The sequence below is a fragment of the Heterocephalus glaber genome, unplaced genomic scaffold (assembly GCF_053883595.1).
Source record: "Heterocephalus glaber isolate CG9 unplaced genomic scaffold, H.glaber_assembly_v1.0 deba00001457, whole genome shotgun sequence".
Classification (NCBI taxonomy): domain Eukaryota; kingdom Metazoa; phylum Chordata; class Mammalia; order Rodentia; family Bathyergidae; genus Heterocephalus; species Heterocephalus glaber.
In genome coordinates this window covers 14667371-14693310 of record NW_028258305.1, presented here as the reverse complement: position 1 = coordinate 14693310, position 25940 = coordinate 14667371, and the positions used below count along the sequence as shown (strand labels likewise).

General features: G+C 37.2%; 1 protein-coding gene across 3 annotated transcripts in view; it reads left to right on the top strand.

Annotated features, from left to right (window-relative positions):
* Cimip6 (ciliary microtubule inner protein 6) overlaps positions 1-25940 on the top strand; it is a 297684-nt gene that overhangs the window by 147088 nt on the left and 124656 nt on the right. The window contains exons 7-8 of one of the 3 annotated variants that reach the window (XM_087216387.1): positions 9145-9216; positions 23424-23539. In XM_087216387.1, coding sequence (XP_087072513.1) covers positions 9145-9216; positions 23424-23539 — 188 coding nt within the window. Of the gene's footprint in view, positions 1-9144; positions 9217-23423; positions 23540-24319; positions 24666-25940 lie in introns of those variants that run through there. The other 2 variants (XM_004867285.3, XM_087216388.1) reach the window with 2 other exon arrangements.

Genomic DNA, 25940 nt, shown 5'->3' with positions numbered 1-25940 from the left:
AAGAAAGTGTGTTTGAAACAAGGGGGAGTGTTTTGAGGGGGATTAATGAAATTTACTGCCATACATTTTTTTTTTTGGTACCAGGGATCTAACTTGGGTCTTTGTGCTTGCAAGGCAGGCAGCGAAACCAACTGAGCTAAATCCCCAGTACCACTGCCATAAAATTTTTAATGTAAATAGTCACCATATTTTTAAATCACACACATGCTTTTAGAGATCAAGAGTTCCTCACTTAATTTTAACCTTCTGACTTCTGTGCTTTCATCAGCCTAGTTGAGAATACATAAGGCAGCTACACTGAAAGTCAGTACATCAGAAAATGGCCTTATTCAGCTGTTTTCTATCTCAAAGGAGCCAGTTAATGAAGAGAGTTATTAGATAATCTCTAACAGTGACCACTCCTCTAGAAAGATAATAAAGTTTATGATTCAGGAGAGTAGACTATGCACAGACATCTAATTTTCCACCTACCAAGACTCTATTAAATGATAGCAAAGCATTAAACTGGTAAAGGTGAAGAGAATGGAAGGAAGAACTTTCTAGAATGTGGGAAAGAATGAAAGCCTATTGATAGAGCAAAAGAGCTAGGTATGGTAGTCCACACCTGTAATACTTGGGAGGCTGAGACAGGACAATCACAGCCAGTCTGGACAACATGGTGAGATCTGTCCAAAAAATAAAAAGCAAAAATGTAATACCTAGGAGAGCTAACCTGCTTGATAAAGCACTGATAGGCTCAGTCAGCAAGCATGGAAGACAACAAATAGAATGTAGGAGGTCAGAGGTTTACACAAAAGTCTCTCTCTCAAATAGCAGTTTCAGTCATGAGCACTCTGCCCTGTTCTAACATTAGGGCTACTACAGCCCCGTGTTGTAGCCACATGTCAACTACAGCAGCAGTTGTTTTGGAAAATAATGCTTGTCCCTAACCTATTTTAAATTGAGTGAACAATCAAAGATTAGAACTATACCAAAATAACTTTTTTAAAAGATTTGAGAGCCCACTGCAGACAGGCAGATCTGTGCACGCCCTACAGAGGTCCTGAGTCTCACAGAACATGCCGAATCAGCCTGCTCCAGACAGGCAGATGTGCACACCCTACCAAGGTCCTGAGTCACGCGGAAGACGCCAAATCACCCCACTGCACACAGGCAGGTCTGCCCAAGCCCGACCGAGGTCCCCAGTCACAAGGAATACTCCGAATCACCCCGCTGCAGACAGGCAGCCACCTGGTTCCACACTACAAAGATGCAGAGGACACCAGACCACCAGACCAAGGTACTGAGTGCCGCTGCTCCCGGCCCAGAGGTAGGGGCTTCTGAGCCACCATCCCACTGCTCCTGGTCCAGAGGAAGGGGCTTCCTGGTCACTATCCCTTCAGCTGCTCCCAGCCCACAGGAAAGGGCTTTTGGGTCACTATCCCTACCACAGCTCCGGGCCCCTGTCCCACCTCTCCCAGCTCAGAGGAGGTAATCTGTGCAGGTGCTAACAGCCCCCCGCACCAGCCAAAATGAGAAAACGCGTAAATAAGTCTCAAAATCAGACCTCCAGATCACCTACAGCAACCCCAAAGAGAAATGAGATGGAACACTCTGATACTCAACCACCTGGACCCACTGAAATGGCAACAAAAGGGGATCTGGAAAAAATGAAATCAGAAATAATTTCTCAGATAACAGGAGAAATTGTGCCCCTAGTGCAAGACATGATTAACAAATCTAGAGAGGAGCTCAGGAACATGATGGAATCCCAACATAAGAAACTGATGGAATCCCAACATAAGAAACAAATGGAATCCCTAAAACAGATGCAAATAGATTTCCAGGACATGAAAAACTCCATTGAAAGTCTGCATGGCAGAATGAGCCAATGTGAGGACAGAATTTCAGATATAGAAAAGATTGCAATTAGTGACCAGAAAAAGAAAAATTGCTTCAAAATTATAAAGGAACATGAGAAATCAATCCAGCAGCTGCTAGATGATGCAAAGAAGAATAACATAAGACTGATTGGGCTCAATGAAGAAACAGGAGAGAGTGCAGATGACATAAAAAATCTCTTCAGAGAAATAATGGCAGAAAACTTCCCAAGCAGGGGAAAAGAGCATGACATACAGATAAGTGAGGCATATAGGACTCCAGCTAGCCTTGATAAAAAAAAATCTACACATAGGCTTATAATTGTTAAGATTCCAGAAACTCAACAGAAGAACAAAGTTCTACAAGCAGTTAGAGAAAAGAAACAAATCACATACAAAGGAAAGCCCATCAGAATCACAGCAGACGTCTCAACACAAACCATCAAGGCAAGAAGAGCTTGGAGTGACATATTCCAAGCCCTAAAAGAAAACAGCCTCCAACCCAGATTGGTGTACCCTGCAAAACTATCTTTCAAAATTGATGGAGAAATAAGATACTTTCATGATAAAGAGCACCTTAGGAACTTCGTGAATACCAAACCAGCACTCCAAAGAATTTTACACAATATCCTAGGAACAGACATTGAGGATCACAACCCCAGGAAGCAAAGCAGAATGAACCCATCTGGCATGACAAGAAATTAAATGTAAAGGGGGAGAACCCAACAAAAAGAAAAAGTCATGGCAATGACAAGTCAATACATTTCAGTTATAACCATCAATGTTAATGGTCTCAATTCACCAATCAAAAGAAATAGACTGGCAGAATGGGTCAAGAAGCAAAATCCAACAATATGCTGCAAAGAAAAAACACACTTCATTCAAAAGGAAACTCATAGACTGAAAGTTAAAGGGTGAAAAACAGTACTGCATGCGACAGGAACCCCCAAAAAAAGCAGGAGTAGCTATCCTCTTTGCAGTTCAAGTAGATTTCAAACCAACACTGATTAAGAGAGATGAAGAAGGACACTACGTCCTTGTAAAGGAAGAATCCAAGGGGAAGAGATGACAATCATAAATATCTATGCACCAAACACTAGTGCACCCAACTATATAAAACAAATACTAACAGACATGAAAAGTCATATATGCAATAATACAATTGTAGTGGGGGACCTCAACACCCCTCTGTCACAAATAGATAGATCACTAGAGTAAAAATAAGTAATGAAATACTAGAACTCAATCGAACTCTTGAACAAATGAACTTAACAGATGTTTACAGAGTCTTCCACCCCACAAAATCAGAATACACATTCTTCTCAGCTGCACATGGGTCATTCTCAAAAATAGACCACATACTCACACATAGAACATGTTTAGGTAAGTGCAAAGGAATTGAAGTTATCCCCTGTATATTATCAGACCATAGTGCGATGAAATTGGAGATCCATAGCAAAAGAAACTCGAAAAATTTCATAAGCACATGGAAATTGAACAACACACTTCTGAATAACCAATGGGTCACAGAGGAAATTAAAGAAGAAATCAGACAGTTCCTTCAATTAAATGACAATGACAATACAACAAAGCAGAATCTATGGGACACAATGAAAGCAGTCTTACGAGGGAAATTCATAGCAGTGAATATGCATATTAGGAAAACAGAATGAGCCCAATTAAACAAGCTGATGCTGAACCTCAAGCTTCTAGAGAAAGAAGAGTAGGACAACCCCAAATCTCATACAAGTGAGGAAATTATAAAGATCACACCAGAAATCAATGCAATGGAGACTAAGAGAAGAATACAAAACATCAATGAAGCCAAGAGTTGGTTCTTCGAAAGAATCAACAAAATTGACAAACCTTTAGCCAACCTTGTCAGAAAAAGGAAAGAAAAGGCCCAAATCCATGCAATTAGGAATGAAAAGGGTGAAATTACAACAGACCCAGCAGAAATCCAGAGGATCATCAATACCTACTTTCAGAACCTATATGCCAATAAGATGGACAACACAGAGGAAATGGACAGATTCCTAGATACATATGAATTACCAAAGTTGAATGAAGAAGACCTAAAAACTCTGAACAACCCAATATCAACCAATGAAATTGAAAACGTAATTAAAAACTTATCAACTAAGAAAAGCCCAGGCCCTGATGGCTTCACTGCTCAATTCTACAAGACATTTAGAGAGGAACTGCTGCCACTACTGTTTAAACTCTTCAGTGAAATTGAAAGGGAAGCAATACTCCCAAATTCATTCCTGGAAGGAAGCATCACCTTGATCCCCAAAGCAGAGAAAGACCAAACCGAAAAAGAGAACTATAGGCCAATCTCACTGATGAACATAGATGCAAAAATCCTTAATAAGATACTGGCAAACAATGCAGAAGATCATCAAGAAGGTCATACACCCTGAATCAAGTGGGATTCATCCAGGGATGCAGGGATGTTTCAATATACACAAATCAATCAATGTAATACGCTATATCAATAGAGCCAAGGACAAAAAGCATATGATTATCTCCATAGACACAGAAAAAGCATTTGACAAAATCCAACATGCATTTATAATAAAAACCCTACAAAAAATTGGAATAGATGGTCTCTACCTCAAACTGATAGAAGCCATCTATGAAAAACCAACAGCCAATATCATACTAAATGGTCAAAAACTGAAATCCTTCACACTCAAATCAGGAAGAAGATAAGGATGTCCAATATCACCACTCTTGTTCAATATAGTTCTGGAAACATTAGCCACAGCAATTAGACAAGAGAAAGAAATAAAAGGAATAAAGATAGGAAATGAAGAAGTCAAATTGTCATTCTTTGCACATGACATGATACTCTATATAGAAGACCCCAAGAACTCCACCAAAAGTCTTCTAGACTTAATGACCAAATTCAGTCAAGTAGCTGGTTACAAGGTCAACACACAAAAATCAATAGCTTTCCTCTACACAAATGACAGACTCACTGAGAGAAAAATAGGCCAAATAATTCCTTTCACAATAGCATCCAAAAAACTGAAATACATAGGAATCAACCTAACGAAAAAAATCAAAGACCTCTTCTCTGAAAAGTATGGCACTCTGAAAAGAGAGATTGAAGATGATATCAGAAAATGGACAGACATCCCCTGCTCCTGGGTAGGAAGGATTAATATAGTGAAAATGGCCATACTTCCAAAAGTGTTATATAGATTTAATGCAATTCCAATTGAGATCCCAGCAGCATACTTCATGGACCTTGAGAAAACAATCCAAACATTCATTTGGAACAAGAAGAGACCCAGAATAGCAAAAGCAATTCTAGGTAACAGAGACATGACAGGGGGTATCACAATCCCCAACCTGCAACTACAGTACAAAGCTACTGTGATAAAAACAGCATGGTACTGGCAAAGAAACAGACCTGAGGACCAGTGGAACAGATTAGAAGATGCAGAAACAATGCCAGACACACTCAGCCATCTCATCTTCGATAAAGGAGCCAAACACCCTCACTGGAGGAAAGATAGCCTCTTTAATAAATGGTGCTGAAAAAATTGGGCTTCAACTTGCCAAGATTAAAACTAGACCTGTATCTCTCACCATGCACTAAACTGAAATCAAAATGGATTAAAGATCTAAATATTAAAATAGAAACTCTGGAACAGAGGTTAGGTAGAACGCTTGAAGACATCAGTGTAGGAAAAGATTTTATGAAGAAAACGTCAGTTGCCCATGAACTAGCACAAACAATCAACACATGGGATCTCTTCTTATTAAAAGGCTTCTGCACAGCAAGAGAAACCACCAGCAGTGTGAAGAGACAACCCACAATGTGGGAAAAAATCTTCACCTGCTCTTCCTCAGACAAAGGTCTACTATCTGGAATCTATAAAGAATTTACAAAGAAAGATCAGACCTACCAAATTTGAAGACCCAATCTGAAAATGGGCATCTGAAATGAACAGACATTTCTCAGACAAAGAAGTAGAAATAGCAGATAAATACATGAAAAAATGTTCTACATCACTGGTCATTCAAGAGATGCCAATGAAAACAATGCTGAGATTCCACTTCACTCCAGAAAGAATGGCTGCTATCATGAAATCAACCAATAACAAATGCTGGCGGGGCTGTGGGGAAAGAGGAACCCTGCTCCACCACTGGTGGGAATGTAGACTGATGCAACCACTGTGGAAATCAGTATGGAGATACCTCAAAGAACTAGGACTGGAAGTCCCATTTGACCCCGCTATTCCACTGCTGGGGATCTTCCCCCAAAGAATTAAAAGAATCATACCACAGTGATATATGTGCTCCCATGTTCATAGCAGCACAGTTTGTAATAGCTAAAACTTGGAAACAGCCCAAATGCCCATCAACTGGAGACTGGATAAAGAAAATGTGGTTTTTTAAAATAAAGTGGAGTACTACTCAGCCATAAAAAATGAGAAATTAGAGACATTTATAGCTAAGTGGATGCACATTGAGGCAATACTCTTAAGTGAAATAAATAGGACACACATGAATAAATTCCAAATAGTTTCTCTGGTGTGAGAAACTGAAAGTGTAAATAAGGACTAAATGTATAATAGGTAATGTGAAATAGAAAGAAAAGGGGCAAAGGGGAAGGAAGTGGGAGGGCTAGAGAAAGGATAGAAGGGAATGGGATTAATATGAGAAAATAGAAAAATAGGAACAAGATCTTTGTAAATAGGGAGGAATGGAGGAGTTGAAGGGAGGGCTGGGCAAGGGTGAAAAATAAGAACCAAGAGAGACTATGTAAAGGTGCAAATTTCCAAGGATGAATGTCATTATATTGTATACCTAAAATGTACCAATGATTAGAATGAATAATCGAAAATGTAAAATAGGAAGAAAAGGTCGAAAGGGGTAGGGGTAGTGGAAGGGGCAGGGGAACAGAAAGAAGGTAAAGGAAAAGTGCTGAGATATGGAAAAAATGGAAATAAAGTCTTTGTAAATAAGGAAGGGTGGAGGGGGTGAAGGGAGGGCTAGGAATGGGGCAAAAAGAAGAACCAAGATGCATTATGTAAAGGTACAATTCCCAGTGAGAAATGTAATTGCTTTGTATACCTACAATGTACCAATAAAAGAATTTAATAAAAAAATTTTAAAAAAAGATTTGAAAGGCAAGGAAATATCATAAAGCATAAAACAACAAAACAAAAGCTAGAAAATATGAGAAACGCAAAGACAAATGGAGGATTAGCTTTAGAAGTCCAACTTTTCTGGAGCTCCAGAAACAAGGGGTGAAAATGAAGGTGAGATAATTATCAGAACACAGTATTTTCTGGGCGCTTTATAGAACTTTCCAAATATAAATTAATTTAGCTCTCACCCAAACCCTATGTAACTCAGTTGAGTAATAATACTGTTAATATTCTCATTTTCAGACAAAATATAAGGGGGCAAAATTTAGCCTGTACATTTTTAAGGTGTTTTGGCTAATAGTTAAGTTGACACAAAGACTAACAAGAGAAAAGCTTACCAATACATTTAAAACACGTTTGCGGTAGTGCAATAGTGCCGTGGTTTAGGTATGGAATGTCCCCCAAAGCCTTGTGTGTTCAGATTGGAGGGTGATTGGATTACGGGACACTATGGCTGACCTGCTGTGAGGACGTGGGGCCTGGCCACTGGAGGTCACCTGGTAAGGGTGTATTTCTCTCTACCTCCTCCCTTCTTTCTCTGCTTCCTGACTGCTATATGGTCAGCAGCTTTTCTGCTATATGGTCAGCAGGCTCAAACTCTTGGTGAAAGGGCCTGCCAACAGTAGACTGAAACTCATAAAACTGCGAGCCAAAATAAACCTTTAATTTGTGAGGGTCAGATATTGTGTCTCAGTAAGGAGGAAAGTGACGAAGACAAAGAACTTACATACAGAAATGAAGATCCAAAGAAGCAGAGTTGAACCACTATATACTAAGCTAGACAGAGTTGTAAAGTGTAAAAATGTGAAAAAGCAAAGGGACTTGGGCTGGGTCTGTTAAATTGGATGAGTTGAGTAATTGTTGGAAAAGAGTTTACCAAGGTTTGTACAGATTTCCCTCAGGATGAGTTTCCTGTGTTTGCTGATAAGAGTGAAACTTTCCTTCTGGTAGAGGGAGGATATCTTTCACATAGGAATTTCACCTCCTTTTAAAAAAAAGGAGGAAGGTCAGAATGCTTTTCTTGCACCATTTTTCAAGTGCCTTTAACTCTGTGGAATCAACATATCAGAGCAGCATATTTTAGAGTGACATATTCAGAACTTCAAAAGCAAGCATAATGTTTAAACAACTTGCTCAAGGCTGCACAGTTAATCATTGGTTTTAGAACCTAGATAGTCTGATTCCAGCACCTATACTCATAACTAGTCCTCGGCATACCCTCAAAAATAATGAAAGTTCTTTTATATAGAAGGCATTGAAAGGGTCCACTGAGTGTTTTATGCATGAATGAAAAAATACACTCTATACATCATTATGAAATTGTAAAACTATCATGAAGAGAAGATTTTAAAAGTTTCCATAAAGAGAAAGAAAAATATCACCATGCAATGAATAAGAATCATTGCACTGATGCAAATTCACGATGGAGTTAATGTCTTCAAAGTTCACAGGGTGATATTTTTAATCTGGAGGAGGATTGACTAGGTGTGGATGCTAGAACCATTTTCTTCAAGTGTCAGTGGGCCTTAAACCCACCTGAGAAAGAAAAGTCGTTGCACACTATTTGGTCCTTCAGTTAATAAACTTCATATGATTATATAATATTGTGAATGCTATTTAGTGGCTTTCAGCTTTTAGGATCAATTTGAGATACAGTATGGAGAGTTTAAATATGGTTATACAGAAGGATATACGTTAACCGCCTTAATAAAAGAAGTAAATATTAGTTGATAGAAGATGGGAAGTAGATGAGGAAAAGGGTGCTAATAACATTTACTGTATGGGTAATAAAGAAGTATTCCCAATGTAGATGAAACCAAATACAAATTCAAAGGTCAAACTAACCAGTGTGAGAACCAGACTTACCTCTCTAACCCTAACTTATTCACTGAGCTTCAAGATCAATTAACCGACCACGTACTTAACATCTCTTTTGGACAGCTAATCGCTTTTTCAGCTTAATATGGCTAGAATAGAAGCTTTCATTTCTCTATCCAAACCTATGCTTTCACCGGTATTCCCCCTCTTGATAAATGCCTTTTCCATTCCCCTCCAGGTGTTTTGATGATCTAGAAGTCATTCTAAAACTCTCCCTTTTCTTCCTCCTCTACATTCAGTCCATCAGCAAATCTTGACACTGCCATCTCCAAAATGTATCCTAAATCAGTTCTCGTCTGTCTTCGCTGAAGGTAGTATATCCACTGTTTTGTTTGTTTGTGGTGCTCAGGATTGAACCCAGGCCCTTGAACCTGTTGGACAAGTACCCTGCTACTGAGCTGCACTCTATCCTCAGAAGGATCTTTGTAAAGTAACAATAATATCCCTCCCTCTCCTTCTTCAGGCCCTCCAGTTATTTCTCATTTTTTATGGAATAAATTTCAAATTCTTCACCATGGCCTGCAAGGCATAATTCAGTCTTCCATATGTACTTACTTTATTTTCTATTGCTCATAATATGAGGTTTAGAAACAGGGACTATAATTCAGACCAAAGAAGAAGAGAAATGCTCTAAAAATTGGGCCTATTTACAAACCAACTTATGTCAGATACTTGTTATTGCAGTTCTGTAATTTAATTAAATATTCTTATAAATTAAAATTGTAGTATGAAAAGGAAAGTTTCTTTAAAACTTTCAAAGTTGGATATTTTGGAAAAACTTGAAAGGTTAGCCACTGACTTTTAAACATGCTGAATAGGTATGGCGAAATAATTGTAAAAAAGAAGCTGAAAAGAATTTTTAAAATCTTGAATGATTCTGGGCTGGGGATTTAGCTCAGTGGTTCTGCTGCCTGCCTCACAAGTGCAAGGTCCTGGGTTTAATCGCTGGTACCAAAAAAAAAATCTTGAATGATTCTGCATTTTGCTTTAAATATGTCTTTAAGTTTCATTCTGTGTTAAAGACACAGAAACTGGAAAGAACGCATTAGGAGTGTGGTGCGTACAAGAACCACAAAGTGGAATTCTGATCAGTGGATACTTAAAGAAAGTGTCAGCCCAGTATGTTGGCACACACCTGTAATCCCAGCCCTCAGGAGGCTGAGATAGGAGGATTGCTGCAAGTTCGGGGCCAGCCTTAGCTACATAGTGAATTCAAGGCCAGCAAGGCCAGCCTGAACTATATAGTGAGACCCTGTCTCAAAAAAGAAGAAGAAAAGAAAGAATGGTTTGGCACTCAAATTAAAATGTTGGTGAATGAACTGGTTAAAATTAAGTGTCTGAGTATGATATGCTATTCTTTGCTTTAAATGACAAGTCCATTTCACGTAAGGAGGAGTTGCTTCCAATCTACTCAAAGAGATGTCAGAAAGAGAGGTGGAAGAGAATTCTGGATAAATGGGCTTTGTTCTAGGTTGATTAGAGGAGGTGCAGGCTTCATAAATTACCTCCCCAAACCAGAATCCATGAATCTGTTCTCTTGCACTAATCAATTCTGGCAGAGAAGAATCCTCCAAACCCTCCCTGGTGAGGGGAGGGGGCCCACAGCTGATCTGGGAGTCCCTCAAGCAGTCCTCTGCACCTTCATCTTGCACCACTACTCCATACTCCACTGAAGGTGTCTGATGCCTTATGGTTCCTGTGCTTTGCTGGAACACTGTGGCATGAACTGGCTTGATGTTTGCCCCACTCTCACTCCCACTGATACTTAGCTTCCAGTTTTCTGAGGTCTACTCAAGCCACAGGTGCTTTCTAGTTTCCAACTTTGTTAACGTCTTTGCTCCCATTTAGTGTGTGTTTTTCCATAAAGATAGATATTCTCTTAATGTCTTTACTGTCATTTTCCTGGGGTTTGGGGGGAGAGTGGGGGAAATGCACAGGTTGAATTTGTCATGTGTAATTGGAAATCTTAGTAACTGAGTCATCTTCACCAGCCCCCTTGAAATTTAATATTGGTTCAGCACTTAGTGTTGTGTGATCCTGGGCCCACTACTTAAATTTCATCATCTTGTTTTATTCAGTTTGGGAAATAATAATAGTAAATTCTATTTTGCCAGATTATTATGAAAAATAAATAAGATGTAATGTGCATACTATAGTGTGATACATACTAGACAATAAATGAATGGTAGTTATTTTTATTGTTAATTATTGCATTGTACAGAGCTAGGTATTGAGCCGGAATTTAGCTTGGAGAACCTAGCAGGATACCTATGTCTCTGTCTTTCTCTTTTTCTCTGTCTGTCTCTCTCCCCCCCCCATGGTATTTCCCATAACTAAATCCATTATTATATCTAGGACCTAGTATTATGCTCAAGCTCAATAAATATTTATTGAATAATTGAATATTAATCACACATTACTCAACAAATTATTTAAAGTCATAAGCCAGGCATGGTGACACATGCCCATAATCCTAGAACTCTGGGAGGCTGAGGCAGGAGAATATAGGCAATTTAGCAATTTAGCAAGCCCTTACTGTTGTCAAGTAGTTCCTTTGGAAATGGCTCACCAGTTAAAAGTATTCCAGGTCCTTCTTGCCTCGAAGAAAGAATTGGATGAGACAAGCCAAAAACGGTGCCAAAAGTTAATTTGAAAAGTGAGGAGTAAAAGGGTAAGGGAAAAAGTGGCTCTGTAGAGTTAACTTGTGCCAAACAAAGAGAGGAAAGGATAAAAGCAAAATAAAAGTTCACTGGGCTACCGTGAGCAGTCATAATAGCAGGCTCTGTAGTGGGATTCTTGGGGCTTCTGTGTCCTTGTATGTCTACCTCTCATGGAAGCCCTGGAAAAGTTGCACATACAATGTCCTGGGAATTATTTGGCCCTGTCCTGGGATCTTGTAATTAACAGTTCCCACTTATTTCCCCAGCCAGCTTTGCCATGCCCTACCTCCTATATCATTATTTCAAAAGAAAAAAATTGTAAAACCCTGGGAATACATCTCCGTGGGAAGGCCCTGGGCTCAATCCACAACACTAAAAAAAAAAAAAGTCATAATTTAATTTAAACTAGCATACAACACACACAACAAGATAAACCTGCACTTAATCCCTATTTTAGGTGGAGTTTGGATACTAGATAAACATAATTTTAAAAATAAAATATTTTAAAGTAACATTTAAAACACAAGATGTGGTCAAACTATACAGTGAATGTTTAAATAAAAATATTTATTACAGTAAAAGACACATTGCCACTAATCCCCCTCAAATTACTCCCCCTCACTTCAAACACATTTATCCCATAATTCTGGCTGCAATCTAAAGCAGTTCTGGGAGTCCTCTTTTGTGGGTTCTTTATGAGGTGTGATCAAAAATTCAGTGAATGCAGGGCCAGGGATTTAGCTCACTGGCACCACGCCTGCCTCGCAAGTGCAAACATGGTCCTTAGTTCAATCCCCAGTACCGGAAAAAAAAAAAAAAAAAATCAAGTGAACGCTGCTAACATTCAACGGAAAGGCAGGCTTGTTCACTTTCTTCACTGGATCTGGCACTATGCAACCTTTGGCTCATCACTGAAATTAGAATGACCACGAAAGGTAAACATTTTGAGTCAGTTCAGGACATTAAGTCATCCACAACAGTACAGCTGAAGACACAAAAGAAGACTTCTAGAATTCCTTCAGAAAGTGGCAAGAACAATGTTATAAGTGTGTTTGAAGCGAGGGGGAGTACTTTGAGAGGGACTAGTGGTAATGTGCCTTTTACTGTAATAATTTAAAAATTTTAAATATTTATTGTATTTTATCATTGAATGTGCCAGATTTTTTGTATATGCATATAAACAGAAAAAATGTGCATGTCAATGTGCTAATACCAATTAAAAGTCATCTCATAGTCATTCTGTTCCATCAGCCCACTTAATTACGCTTGGTCTTTGGCATTTCAGCAATGTTATCTTGTGCTGGCAATGAAAGTGCCCTTTATGTCTTGTACCACCACACAATTTCCTGGCTGCCCTCCATGGTTAGTTAACAAATGGCTACACTTCATCATATCTGAGTCCTTGTAAGAATAAGTCTTCACATTTGGTTTTATATAATGAACTTTATAAATTGGAAAAGCTGATGTAATTGGTAAAGGGGAATATTTCACATTTAAATGAAGCTTTGGCTGTTTATCAACTACTTGATATTTTAGTGTTGTTTTGAATTGCAAATTCAGATATAGTGGTAAAATTAATTTTCTAAAATAGATTTTAGATTTTGTACTACTTCTTTGCACAAAGGTATAACATAAGAATGATGTTTTGTTATGGATGTGTTTGTTTTTTACTATATTTTGAAGATCTATACTAGTTTTATATTAATTTTCATATAACATCAATATAAGTACTACTGAGAAGAGAAATATTTCTAAGAGAAAATATTACAGGTGGATACTTTTTAAGCACTACAAAGAGTAGAATTTCTAAGAAAAATATTGCTGGTGGATATTTTTAAAGTAGATGCAAACAAAAAGTTAACATTTCTCAAAACTTCTAAGTTCTTACCAAATAAGAAACAAATTGTGTGTTGAATGAATTTTAGCTTTGTTGATAAAATATAAATGGCTAGACACCAATTTGTTAGAAAATTCTTATTTTACCTGGGGATTTAGCTCAGTGGTTCCGCCTCCTGCCTCACAAGTGCAAGGTCCTGAGTTCAATCCCCGGTACCAAAAAAAAAAAAAGAAAATTCTTATTTTAATTAGATCAAGTTTCCAAGAAACAGTGGCTTTCAAACATTTTTCATGGACTTTGCCTTATGTTTGTAGTTCTCATTTAATAAAGCTTCTTTTAAGTAATTTCTCGGATCCAATTTGAATTCTTAAGAGAGTAACCACTAAGAATCTTAATGCCTTCTTTCATGTTTTCACACTTAGATATTCCTCAATATTGTGAGTTCTTTAAAAAAAAGTCTCATGTTTGCACAAATGAGCATAGAGGTTACATTTAATTTTAATAGGTGTAATGTCTGAATAAGGAATTCCCTTTGATGGCTCATAGTATTTTCCCCTCCCTTCATTGTTTGCCATGAAGACATGAATACTTTTTTAAGCCATTATTTTTGAAATTCTGGAAGGTTCTAGATCACTTTTTAAAAGATGGTTCATTCTGATTACTTTCTTCTGAAGCATTTCTGTTTCAGTTATCTACAGAACAAGCAACCTCAAATTTAGTTTCTTAAAACAGTTGTCATATTTGCTCATTGTGTTGCCATCTGAGCTGGGTTCAGGTAGGCAGTTATCTGGTGTTAGTGATGGTCACTTGTGTGGCTGATTCATTGGCGTGTGGTCTGAGAACCAGGACCTGGAGTGACTGGGCCTCTCCTCCATGTGGTTTTTCTAGCAAGGTAACTGGACTTCTTACCTGGCAGTTCAGGATCCTGAGAATCCAAAAAGCAGCAGCGATAAAGCTCTCTTAAGTTTTATGCCTGGAACTGGCAGGTGTCACTTCTGCCACATCCTATTGGTTACAGCTAATCACAAGGACAGCCCATTTTTGTTTATAGTATGTTCTGAATTTTTATGGGTAAAATACTTATTTTGCTGTTCTCTAGTCTTAAACTTTTTGAAGAAACAAAAACTTGCACTATTTTCCTTCAAATATCTCAAACACTCTCCTTGATTTATTTCTGGTCTTATTTGAGTTCTCCCTCTTAGGAATTCCAAATAGGTCTGTTTTGAGGAAATCTTCTGAGGCATTTCATATTTTATATGCATATAATGGTTACATGATAGTTTGATTGGACATTAAAATTATAGGTTTAAAGTTCTTTTCCTTTTAATACTTTAAAAATATTAATTATCTTGGGTCCAATGTTGCTCTGAAGATATTTGATATTAATATGCTTTCTATTCCTTTGTAAATGATCTGTCTTTTGTTTTTTGAAAACATAATTTTTTCTTCATGTCAAGTCATTTTAAATTTCTCTACAAAGTGTTTTAGAGGTGAGCTTTTCCTTATCTGCTATGCAGGACTGGGTGGAAAGCTAAGCAAGCCAGAAGCCTAGGGTGCAGCGTTTAAGGAGGCACGCACTCCCTGGGTTATGCAAATGCCACATTAAATCTTGCATCCTGGGCAGGACAAAGAGGCACAGGCTTGTAATCCCAGCACTAGGGAGGCTGAGGCAGGAGGTCATAGTGAGTTCGAGGCCAGCCTGGGCTACATAGTGAGTTCAACGCTAGCCTGAACTACAAAGCGAAACCCTGTCTCAAACAAACAAACAAACTCTTACATCCTTGCGTCATCCATCTTACCACTGCCCCTGCTACCATTTTGGTATTCTGTGAGCTCTTTTACATGGACACCTTTGATCTTTAATTTTTTAAATATTTATCCTCATTATTTTGATGTTACTATGTTGACATGAAATGGTCAAGCAGTTAATGGCAATTTCTGTGTCCCTGGGCAAGCAATGGTCTTTCCGAGGCAAGGTAGAGGAAAATCAAGAGCAGATTTGAAAAGCTGTCTCCCAGCCTATTCTTTCTTGGCTGGATCTGAACCTTCCTACCTTCCAGCCCAAGGTGCCACCAGCACTACTTGTTTGCCAAACCCTTTACACCAGGTTGCTAAAAACTTTGGGTTTCTCACCATTTTCTGATAGCCCATTGGATTCAGGTTTTCTTCTATGGTTTCCCCAGGACACAAATAAGATAACCCTTTACTAACTTTGACCCCAGCATCCTACAGACTTTATAAATATTTTCCCTAATCTTCACAATTCTGAAAAAAATTACTACTATGCCTATTTTAGGGGGAAATTGAATCTCAATAAGGTTAAGTGACTTTCCCAGAGTCACATGGCTAGGAAATATGTACAGCCAGAATTGGAAGATATGCCTACTGAAGGAGTCTGACCACTGCCATGCTGGTCTGAGCATAGACCACTTTAAATCCCTTCCCCCTGCTATGCTTTTGCACCTGCTGCAAATGTATCCTCTTGGGTCTATAAAGCCCAGTAAGCACAGCTACACCCTCTAATTCCCAGTCATTGTTCTTGCTCTTGAAAAACAACATGCAACTCCTTGTATGTTCTCAAGCGTGGTCCTGGGCTGATAGCCACAACTCCTTCGTACTGAACGCTCCCCCTTGAAAGTCTCATTGTGACTCTTTCCTTCCAGAGCCCCCCTTTTTTATGCTCATGACCCTATAAAGATGTTATAGGCTGTACAAGAGTTAGCTGATCTGGTCTCTAAGTGCCAGAGCAGTCCCACTCAGGTTTGTTCTGAAATAAACATGTCCTGTTGATTTCATACCCCTACTTCTTTTCCTTTTTCTCTTAACACTTAACCTTTTACCATCCCCACTCCTTTGGAGGTGGGAAATGTAGCTAAGTGGTAGAGCATTTGCCTAGTGTGTGATAGGCCCTGGATTCAAACTCCATTACTGCAAAAAATAAACCATGCTGTTGATGCTCCATTAACCCCACATGACTAATCCTTTATTTAGAGTTACTTCATTTTGCCTCAGAAGTCATCAATCTATCTCTCTGAAAATATTACTGTTTTTCTCAATTTGCAGGAAAAAAAATATAAATTATAGATAGAATTTTCTCAATGTTGTAGCTACTAAATCTTTGGCACTTGCAGTTCTTTGTGTACTAGCAAATCCTAAAAGAGAGGTGATAATTAGGCAGAGAATGAGTTTTGAATAGCTGATCTCAATTAGAAAACAAGAAAATGATATCAGTTAATGTTATTTTCTATTTATTTTTGGATTTTTAAATATCATATAATATTTTTTTAAAATTAATTTTATTGATACATTTTAGGGATACAATATAATGACACTCACCATTGGAAATTTGCACCTTTACATAATCTCTCTTGGTTCTTATTTTTTCCCCATTCCCCTGATCTCCCTTCAACCCCTCCATCCCTCCCTATTTACAAAGACTTTGTTTCCATTTTTTCATTATCTCATATTAATTCCATTCCTTTCCCCTACCCCTCCCACTTTCCCTTCCCCTTTGCCCCTTTTCTTCCTATTTCACATTATCTATTATAACTTTTAGTCCTTATTTACACTTTCAGTTTCTCACACTAGAGAATCTATTCAGTATTTACACAGGTGTGTCCTATTTATTTCACTTACGAGTATCACCTCAATGTGCATCCACTTAGCTATAAATGTCTCTAATTTTTCATTTTTATGGCTGAGTAGTACTCCATTTTATTTAAAAAACTACATTTTCTTTATCCAGTCTCCATTGATGGGCATTTGGGCTGCTTCCAAGTTTTAGCTATTACAAATTGTGCTGCTATGAATGTGGGTGCACATATATCACTGTGGTATGATTCTTTTAATTCTTTGGGGAAGATACCCAGCAGGGGAATAGCTGGGTCAAATGGGACTTCCAGTCCTAGTTCTTTGAGGTATCTCCATACTGATTTCCACAGTGGTTGCACCAATCTACACTGCCAGCAGCAGTGGAGCAGGGTTCCTCTTTCCCCACAGCTCCACCAGCATTTGTTATTGGTTGATTTCATGATAGCAGCCATTCTTTCTGGAGTGAGGTGAAATCACAGCATTGTTTTCATTTTCATCTCTCAAATGACCAGTGATGTTGAATATTTTTTCATATGTTTATTTGACATTTCTACTTCTTTGAGAAATGTCTGTTCATTTCAGATCCCCATTTTTATATTGGGTCTTTAACTTTGAGAGGTCTGATTTTTTTAAAGTTCTTTATAGATTCTAGATAGTAGAACTTTTTCTGAGGAACAGCACGTGAAAATTATTTACCACATTGTGGGTTGTCTCTTCACACTCTTGGTGGTTTCTCTTGCTGTGCAGAAGCTTTTTAATGAGAAGAGATCTCACTTGATTGTTTGTGCTAGTTCACAGGTAACTGAGGTTTTGTTCATAAAATCTTTTCCTACACCAATGTCTTCAAGAGTTCTACCTAACCTCTGTTCCAGCTGGCTCAGCGTTTCTGTTTTAATGTTTAGATTTTTAATCCATTTTGACTTTAGTTTAGTGCATGGTGAGAGATATAGGTCTAGTTTTAATATTTGGCAAGTTGAAACCCAATTTCTTCAGCACCATTTATTAAAGAGGCTATCTTTCCTCCAGTGAGGGTGTTTGGCTCCTTTGTTAGATGAGGTGGCTGAGTGTATCTGGAGTTTTTTCTCCATCTTCTAATCTGTTCAACTGGTCCTCAGGTCTGTTTCTTTGCTAGTACTATGCTGTTTTTATCACAGTAGCTTTGTAGTATAGTTTCAAGGTGGGGGTTGTGATACCCCCTGCCATGTCTCTGTTGTCTAGAATTGCTTTTGCTATTCTGGGTCTCTTCTTGTTCCAAATGAATGTTTGGATTGTTTTCTCAAGGTCTATGAAGTATGCTGCTGGGATTTCAATTGGGATTGCATTGAATCTACATAGCAGTTTTGGAAGTATGGCCATTTTCACTATGTTGATTCTTCCTACCCAGGAGCAACGGATGTCTTTCTATTTTCTGATATCGTCTTCAATCTCTCTTTTCAGAGTGCTGTAGTTTTCAGAGAAGAGGTCTTTGATTTCTTTTGTTAGGCTGATTCGATTCGTAGGTAATTCAGTTTTTTGGATGCTATTGTGAAAGGAATTGTTTGTCCTGTTTCTGTCTCAGTCAGTCTGCTGTTCATGTAGAGGAAAGCTATTGATTTTTGTGTGTTGACCTTGTATCCAGCTACTTTACTGAATTTGGTTATTAAGTCTAGAAGACTTTTGGTAGAGTTCTTGGGGTCTTCTATATAGAGTATCATGTCATCTGCAAATAATGACAATTTGACATCTTCATTACCTATCTTTATTCCTTTTATTTCTTTCTCTTGTCTAATTGTTGTGGCTAATATTTCCAAGAGTATATTGAACAGGAGTGGTGATAGTGGACATCCTTGTCTTCTTCCTGATTTGAGTGTGAAGGATTTCAGTTTTTGACCATTTAGTATGATATTGGCTGTTGGTTTTTCATAGATGGTTTTTATCAGATTGAGGTAGAGAACATCTATTCCAATTTTTTGTAGGGTTTTTATCATGAATGCGTATTGGATTTTGTCAAATGTTTTTTCTGCATCTATTGAGATATTCATATGGTTTTTGTTCTTGACTCTATTGATATAGTGTATTACATTGATTGATTTGCATATGTTGAACCATCCCTGAATCCCTGGGATGAATCCCACTTGTTCAGGGTGTATGATCTTCTTGATGATCTTCTGCATTCTATTTGGCAGTATCTTATTAAGGATTTTGGCATCTATGTTCCTTAGTCAGATTGGCCTATTGGGTCTTTCTCTGCTTTGGGGATCAAGGTGATGCTTGCTTTCAGGAATGAATTTGGGAGTATTGCTTCCCTTTCAATTTCATTGAAGAGTTTAACCAGTAGTGGCAGTAGTCCCTTTCTAAATGTCTTGTAGAATTCAGCAGTGAAGCCATCAGGGCCTGGGCTTTTCTTAGTTGATAAGTTTTTAATTAAATTTTCAATTTCATTGATTGATATTGGGTTGTTTAGAAATTTTAGGTCTTCTTTGTTCAACTTTGGTAATTCATATGTATCTAGGAATCTGTCCATTTCTTCTGTGTTTTCCATCTTATTGATGTATAGGTTCTCAAAGTAGGTATTGGTGATCCTCTGGATTTCTGCTGGGTCCATTGTAATTTCATCCTTTTCATTCCTAAATGCATGTTTTTGGGCCTTTTCCTTCCTTTTTCTGATAAGTTTGGCTAAAGGTTTGTCAATTTTGTTTATTCTTTCAAAGAACCAACTTTTGGCTTCATTGATTTTTCTGTATCATTCTCTTAGTCTCCATTGCATTGATTTCTCCTCTGATCTTCATAATTTCCTCCCTTGTATGAGCTCTGGGGTTGTCCTGCTCTTCTTTTTCTAGAAACTTGAGGTTTAGCATCAGGTTGTTTAATTGGGCTCGTTCTGTTTTCCTAATATGCGTATTCACTGCTATGAATTTCCCTCATAAGACTGCTTTCATTGTGTCCCATGGATTCCTATGTTGTATTGTCATTGTCATTTAATTGAAGGAACTGTCTGATTTCTTCTTTAATTTCCTCTGTGACCCATTCATTGTTCAGAAGTGTGTTGTTCAATTTCCATGTGTTTATGAAATTCTTGGGGTTTCTTTTGCTATTGATCTCCAATTTCATCACATTATGGTCTGATAATATACAGGGTATAACTTCAATTCCTTTGCACTTAAACGTGTTCTGTGGGTGAGTATGTGGTCTGTTTTGAAGAACAACCCTTCTGCAGCTGAAAAGAATGTATATTCTGATTTTGTGTGGTGGAACACTCTCTAAACATCTGTTAAGTTCATTTGTTCAAGAGTTTGATGGTGAGTTCTAGTATTTTGTTGCTTATTTTTAGTCTAGTTGATCTATTTATTTGTGACAGTGGGGTATTAGGTCCCCCACTACTATTGTATTAGTGCTTATTTGATTTTTCATGTCAGTTGGTATTTGTTTTATACAGTTGGGTGCACTAGTGTTTGGTGCATATATGTTTATGATTGTCATCTCTTCCTCTTGGAGTGTTCCCTTTACAAGGATGCAGTGTCCTTTTTTGTCTCTCTTAATCAGTGTTGGTTTGAAATCCACTTGATCTGCAAAGAGGCTAGCTACTTCTGCTTTTTGGGGGGTTCCTGTCGCATGGAGTATTGTTTTCCACCCTTTAATTATCAGTCTATGAGTTGCTTTTTGAATTAAGTGTGTTTCTTGTATGCAACATATTGTTGGATCTTGCTTCTTGACCCATTCTGCCGGTCTATTTCTTTTGATAGCTGAATTGAGACTATTAGCATTGATGGTTACAACTGATAGGTATTGACTTATCATTGTCATGACTTTTTCTTTTTGTTGGATTCTCCCCCTTTGGGTTTAATTTCTTGTCACACCTGATGGATTCATTGTGCTGGGCTTCCTGGGGTTGAGAGCCTCATTGTCTTTTTCTAGGATATTGTCTCAATGTTTTTGAGTGCTGGTTTGGTATTCATGAAGTTCCTGAGGTGCTTTTTGTCATGAAAGTATCTTATTTCTCCATCAATTTTGAAAGATAGTTTTACAGGGTACATCAATCTGGGTTGGAGGCTGTTTTCTTTAGGACTTGAAATACATCACTCCAGGCTCTTCTTGCCTTGAGGGTTTGCATTGAGAAGTCTGCTGTGATTCTGATGGGCTTTCCTTTGTATGTGATTTGTTTCTTTTCTTTAACTATTATAGAATTTTGTTTTTCTTTTGGGTTTCTGGAATCTTAACTATTATATGCCTATGTGTAGATTTTTTTGATCAGGGCTAGTTGAAGTCCTATATGCCTCACTTATCTGTATGTCAAGTTCTTTTCCCCTGCTTGGGAAGTTTTCTGCCATCACTTCTGTGAACACTTTTTTTTATGTCATCTGCACTCTCTCCTGCTTCTTCATTGATTCTGATCAGTCTTATATTATTCTTCTTTGCCTTGTGTAGCAGCTGCTGGATTGATTTCTTGTGGTCCCCTATAATTTTATAGAAATTTTTTCTTTTCCTGGCCACTAATTGCAGTCTTATCTTTTATATCTGAAATTCTATCCTCACATTGGTTCATTCTGCTGCGCAGACTTTTGATGGAGTTTTTAATCCCCTGGAAATCTGTTTGGATCTGTTTTATGGATTCCATTTGTTTCCTATGTTGGGATTCCATCATGTTCCTCACTTCCTCTATTTTGTATCTGTGTCCTCTCTAGATTTATTAATCATGTCTTGCACTATGGGCACAATATCTGTTGTTATCTGAGAAATTACTTCTGATTTCATTTTTTCCAGATCCTCTTTTGTTGCCAGTTCAGGGAGTCCAGGTGGTTGAATATGGGATTGTTCCATCTCATTTTCCTTTGGAATTGCTGTAGGTGATCTGGGAGTCTGGTTTTGAGACTTGTTTAAGTATCCTCTCATTTCAACTGGCATGGGGGGTGGGGGGGATATGTGTTGCTGGTGCCCACATGGCTCACCTCCTCTAAGGTAGGGGCACCTCTGCTCCTCGGGGCTGGGGGGGGGTGGTATGTGGCCCAGAAGTTTCACCTCCTCTGCACTGGGGGCAGCTCTGCTTCTTAGTCCTAGGAGCAGTGATCAATATCATATAATATTTAAACATTTGATACTCATCATTTTTGCTAGTAAAATTAATTTATATTAACATATGAATATCACTTTGAATCCATGAATGCCTAATGCATAATATTATGTACTAACATATTTATCTGTCATATATATTATGGCTTATTTTAAAAGTGTGATTTTAAATTAAATTGTATTTAATTTTTAATAGCTAATATATGAATATGGTACAAAATTCAAATGATAAAAAAGGATATACAATGAAAAATGAATCCAGCTCTCTCTGCCTCTGTTCAGTTACTGAATTCTCTCCCCTGCAGTAACAATTGTTGCCAGTTATTATATATCAACTGTTATATATAAACTGTTATGTCCCTATTATTTCAAGGAAAGAAAGGAAAGGAATAAATATGAGAAAAGGAAAAAATGGAAACAAAGTCTTTGTAAATAGAGAGGGGTGAAGGAGTTGGAGAGAGGGTAGGGGAATGGGGGAAAAAATAAGAACCAAGATATACTATGTAAAGGTACAAACTTCCGGTAATGAATGTCAGCATATTTTATATCTAAAATGTACTAATAAAATTAATGAATTTTTAAAAACCTTAAAAAAAGAGTTTAAACATTTTTACCTTGACAGAATTACTTCATTGACTTTGACTGTCAGTCTCAGTTGGAAATTGCTGTGATTCGTTAACTGCCTGCTAAAAGTAAAACTAAAGTGTGTTCTTAAAATTAAAAATTTTAAACATGTATATGGGAAAGACCAATATAATGAACATCTATATACTTATCACTCAGAATGAAAAAGTTATTCAAAAGTGATTTTAAAGGGCTTAATACTTGTGGCAAATGTTCAAAACTTATGTTATTGGGTGAAATGAAAAGTATTGTGTGTTCATCTACAACTGCAGTAGTTTATTGTGTTCTAGTTCATTCTGTGGTACTCCTGGGAGCAACTTTAGTATAGAATTCCTTATCCACTACGTTACTGCTTGACCACAAGTATAGATTCTGCATAAAATTTCTCATGTTCTTTCCAGAAGTAAAAAATAATTTGACAAACAAATTATACTTAAGTTTTCCCTAAAACATCCATATCCGTGTAAAAAAGTAACATATTAAGGCAAATAGCTTTTAATATTATTATATTAATATTAGTATAAAATATCAATCATTCCACATGTGAGACTAATTTGATTGTTTTGGCTTGGTTATTTTCATGGAGAAATAATGGTATATCCATTACATTTATTATCTAGGTGTGGGTAAGTAAACTTGTGTACCTGAATTTCATCTTGGGCATTTTTATAAACCATGAATATTAGGAATGTCAATTATATTTCCATAGATAAATCTAATTATTTCCTAACTTTACAAAAATCTCTTTTCTTTTTCTTAGTGCCACTTGCCTGTCCAGATGCATCAGCAGAACTTCAAAACAATTTTATCAAATACATCTCTTTTATACATCAATATGATACCAGAAATTCTCCCAATGAGCCCATCCCGGGAAAGGTGAGACATTCTTTAGAATTATTTAATACTTCAGGACAGATTTATGGTAGAACTTTAAGCCTTTTCAAATCATAATCATCTTCATAAAAGTCTGTTTAAACAAACAAACACTGTTATTAATATGATAGAATCTCAGCTACATCCCATAGTAAAAATCAAGGAATGATGTCATCATTTTGAATCAGAGTTCGGAGATTTGGTTTACTTAAATTATTAACATTATTTGGTTAAGGTAATATCAAAGCAGTTTGATAAATTTTTGTGTGGCAGGAGATTTATACAAGGTTTATAAAGCCAAATAGAAATGCATAGTCTGTTGTTGGATTTTTTCACCTACAGATGTTTGCTTTCACATTTCATGGTAACTATGCCTTTTGTTGAAACTAATAGACATTTGGAAAGCAATCATACATTCTTTGGTCTCAGAATTGTTTCTGTTGTATCCATAGCAACCTATACAGCAAAAAATAAAATTTAATATGTCTTACACAATCCAAATGATAGAAAAGTTGAGAAATGGGAGATAATGAAATGATGCCTTTTTTGAATTTCTGCTTTTTTTCCTTCCTGCTCATTTACTGGTGTATCCTGTTTTGTAACTTGTTTACTTCATCAGTAGTTACTATGGTGGTGTCTGCAGTTTTGGACTAAGGTGACAGCCAGTGAAGAGGCAGAAATAAGTGCCTACATCAACAGAACTTGAGCTACCCCACAAACTCAGTTCCATCTTCCAGCAATGTGCGTTCCCCCAGTTAATGTCAACTTTGTTTTCCTTTCCAGAGACATGGAGCTTTTGTGCAGAGAGAGATAAAACCAGGGAGTAGGCCAATAGTTCCTACGGGAACAGAGGTATTATTGAATGCTCTGGGGTCATGTTCATCAGAACAGTCAAAAAAAACAGAGAAAGGAAATTCGGCAGGAAGCAGAATGATCTCACCAGGTCTCTGCCAACAAAATTCCCAAGAGCTGTTAGAGACTTAAAACTCACTTATCAGAAACAGACGGCAGACAAACAGCCAAGTCACACCCCAGAAGCCCTGAGAAAAGGGAGAAGATTGCAGGCATCTTTCAGACAACTCTAGGACATTCTCTTCTCACCAGACATAAGCCTTTAAATCCATCAATAAAAAATCAGGATAAGTTACCTTTTTCAGATAAAAACACAATCCCTGGAATGTAGGGAAATTTCATAATCATTATTGAGGTGCTGGCACTTGCTTTTGTTATCAAAAAACCCAAAATATGTAGTTTACATAAATAGGAAAGAGGGGAGAAAAGGCAAATTCAAACCACATTTTAATAGTGATATCCAATGAGATAGATTATAAGACATTATTTCATAACATAATTTATTAAAAAAAACCTAGTTTTGCATACAGTGAACATTACTAACACGTATAAACTTTTGAAGGAGAAGCCTTATTGGTCATTAAGGTTCTGAAATCAAAACAAACTGGTTTTTAGAATGTTGGCTCTACATCATATGAGCTGTGTAAGTGGGGATAAGTTACTTAACCTCTCTAGACTTCAGTTTTCTCATCAATAACGTTAGCAAAATAGCAACTTCATAAGATTATTGATCATGAGATTATGTGTGTTTTGCAGGGGTTTTCTTGTTTGTTTTTGTTTTTTTTAGTACCAGGGATCGAACTCGGGTCCTTGCTCGGGTCCTTGCGCTTGCGCAGCAGGTGGCGAAACCACTAAGCTAAATCCCTGGCCTGATCATGAGATTATGTACAATGATCAGTAAGTTGACAAAATAATCATTATCACAATTACTAAAATTAAAATTTAAGGATTATGTTCTGTAAGTTTTCCTCCTTATTTTAAAGCTTAGAACTCTTCTATATACAATTAAGAGTGCAAAAAAAATCTAAAAATATTTGTCAAAAAGATGATGGATACTTAGAATATTAAAATATTTCGCAAATTGTTTTTTGTTTTACTGACTTCTAATGCTAACTCAACCTACCATTTGGTCAAGTTTGGTAAAGATTAATTCTACCAGCTATTTAATTTGATATGTTTGATATGCTATGATGTATCCACTATAAGATATGTTATGTTGTATGCAAGTTGAAGTGGAATACTTCTTTACTATAAAGAGTATAAATTTCCATGGCAATATATCAGTTTCTCACTATTTGTGATATTGATAAGGCTACACTATGCCTTTATCATTTTATCCTCCCTCCACTAAAGAAATTTTAATATACTACAAAAGAATAAGTGCCATTAATGCCTTATATTTGTGTGTCAGAGACTTCTAGTTCTTGGCTCATAAAACAGTAAAACTTTCATGTTTCAAAACAGAGAACTTGGCCTGGAGATATAGCTCAGGGGTAGAGTACTTGCCTAGCATGTGCAAGGTCCTGGATTCAATACCCAGTACTTGCAAAAA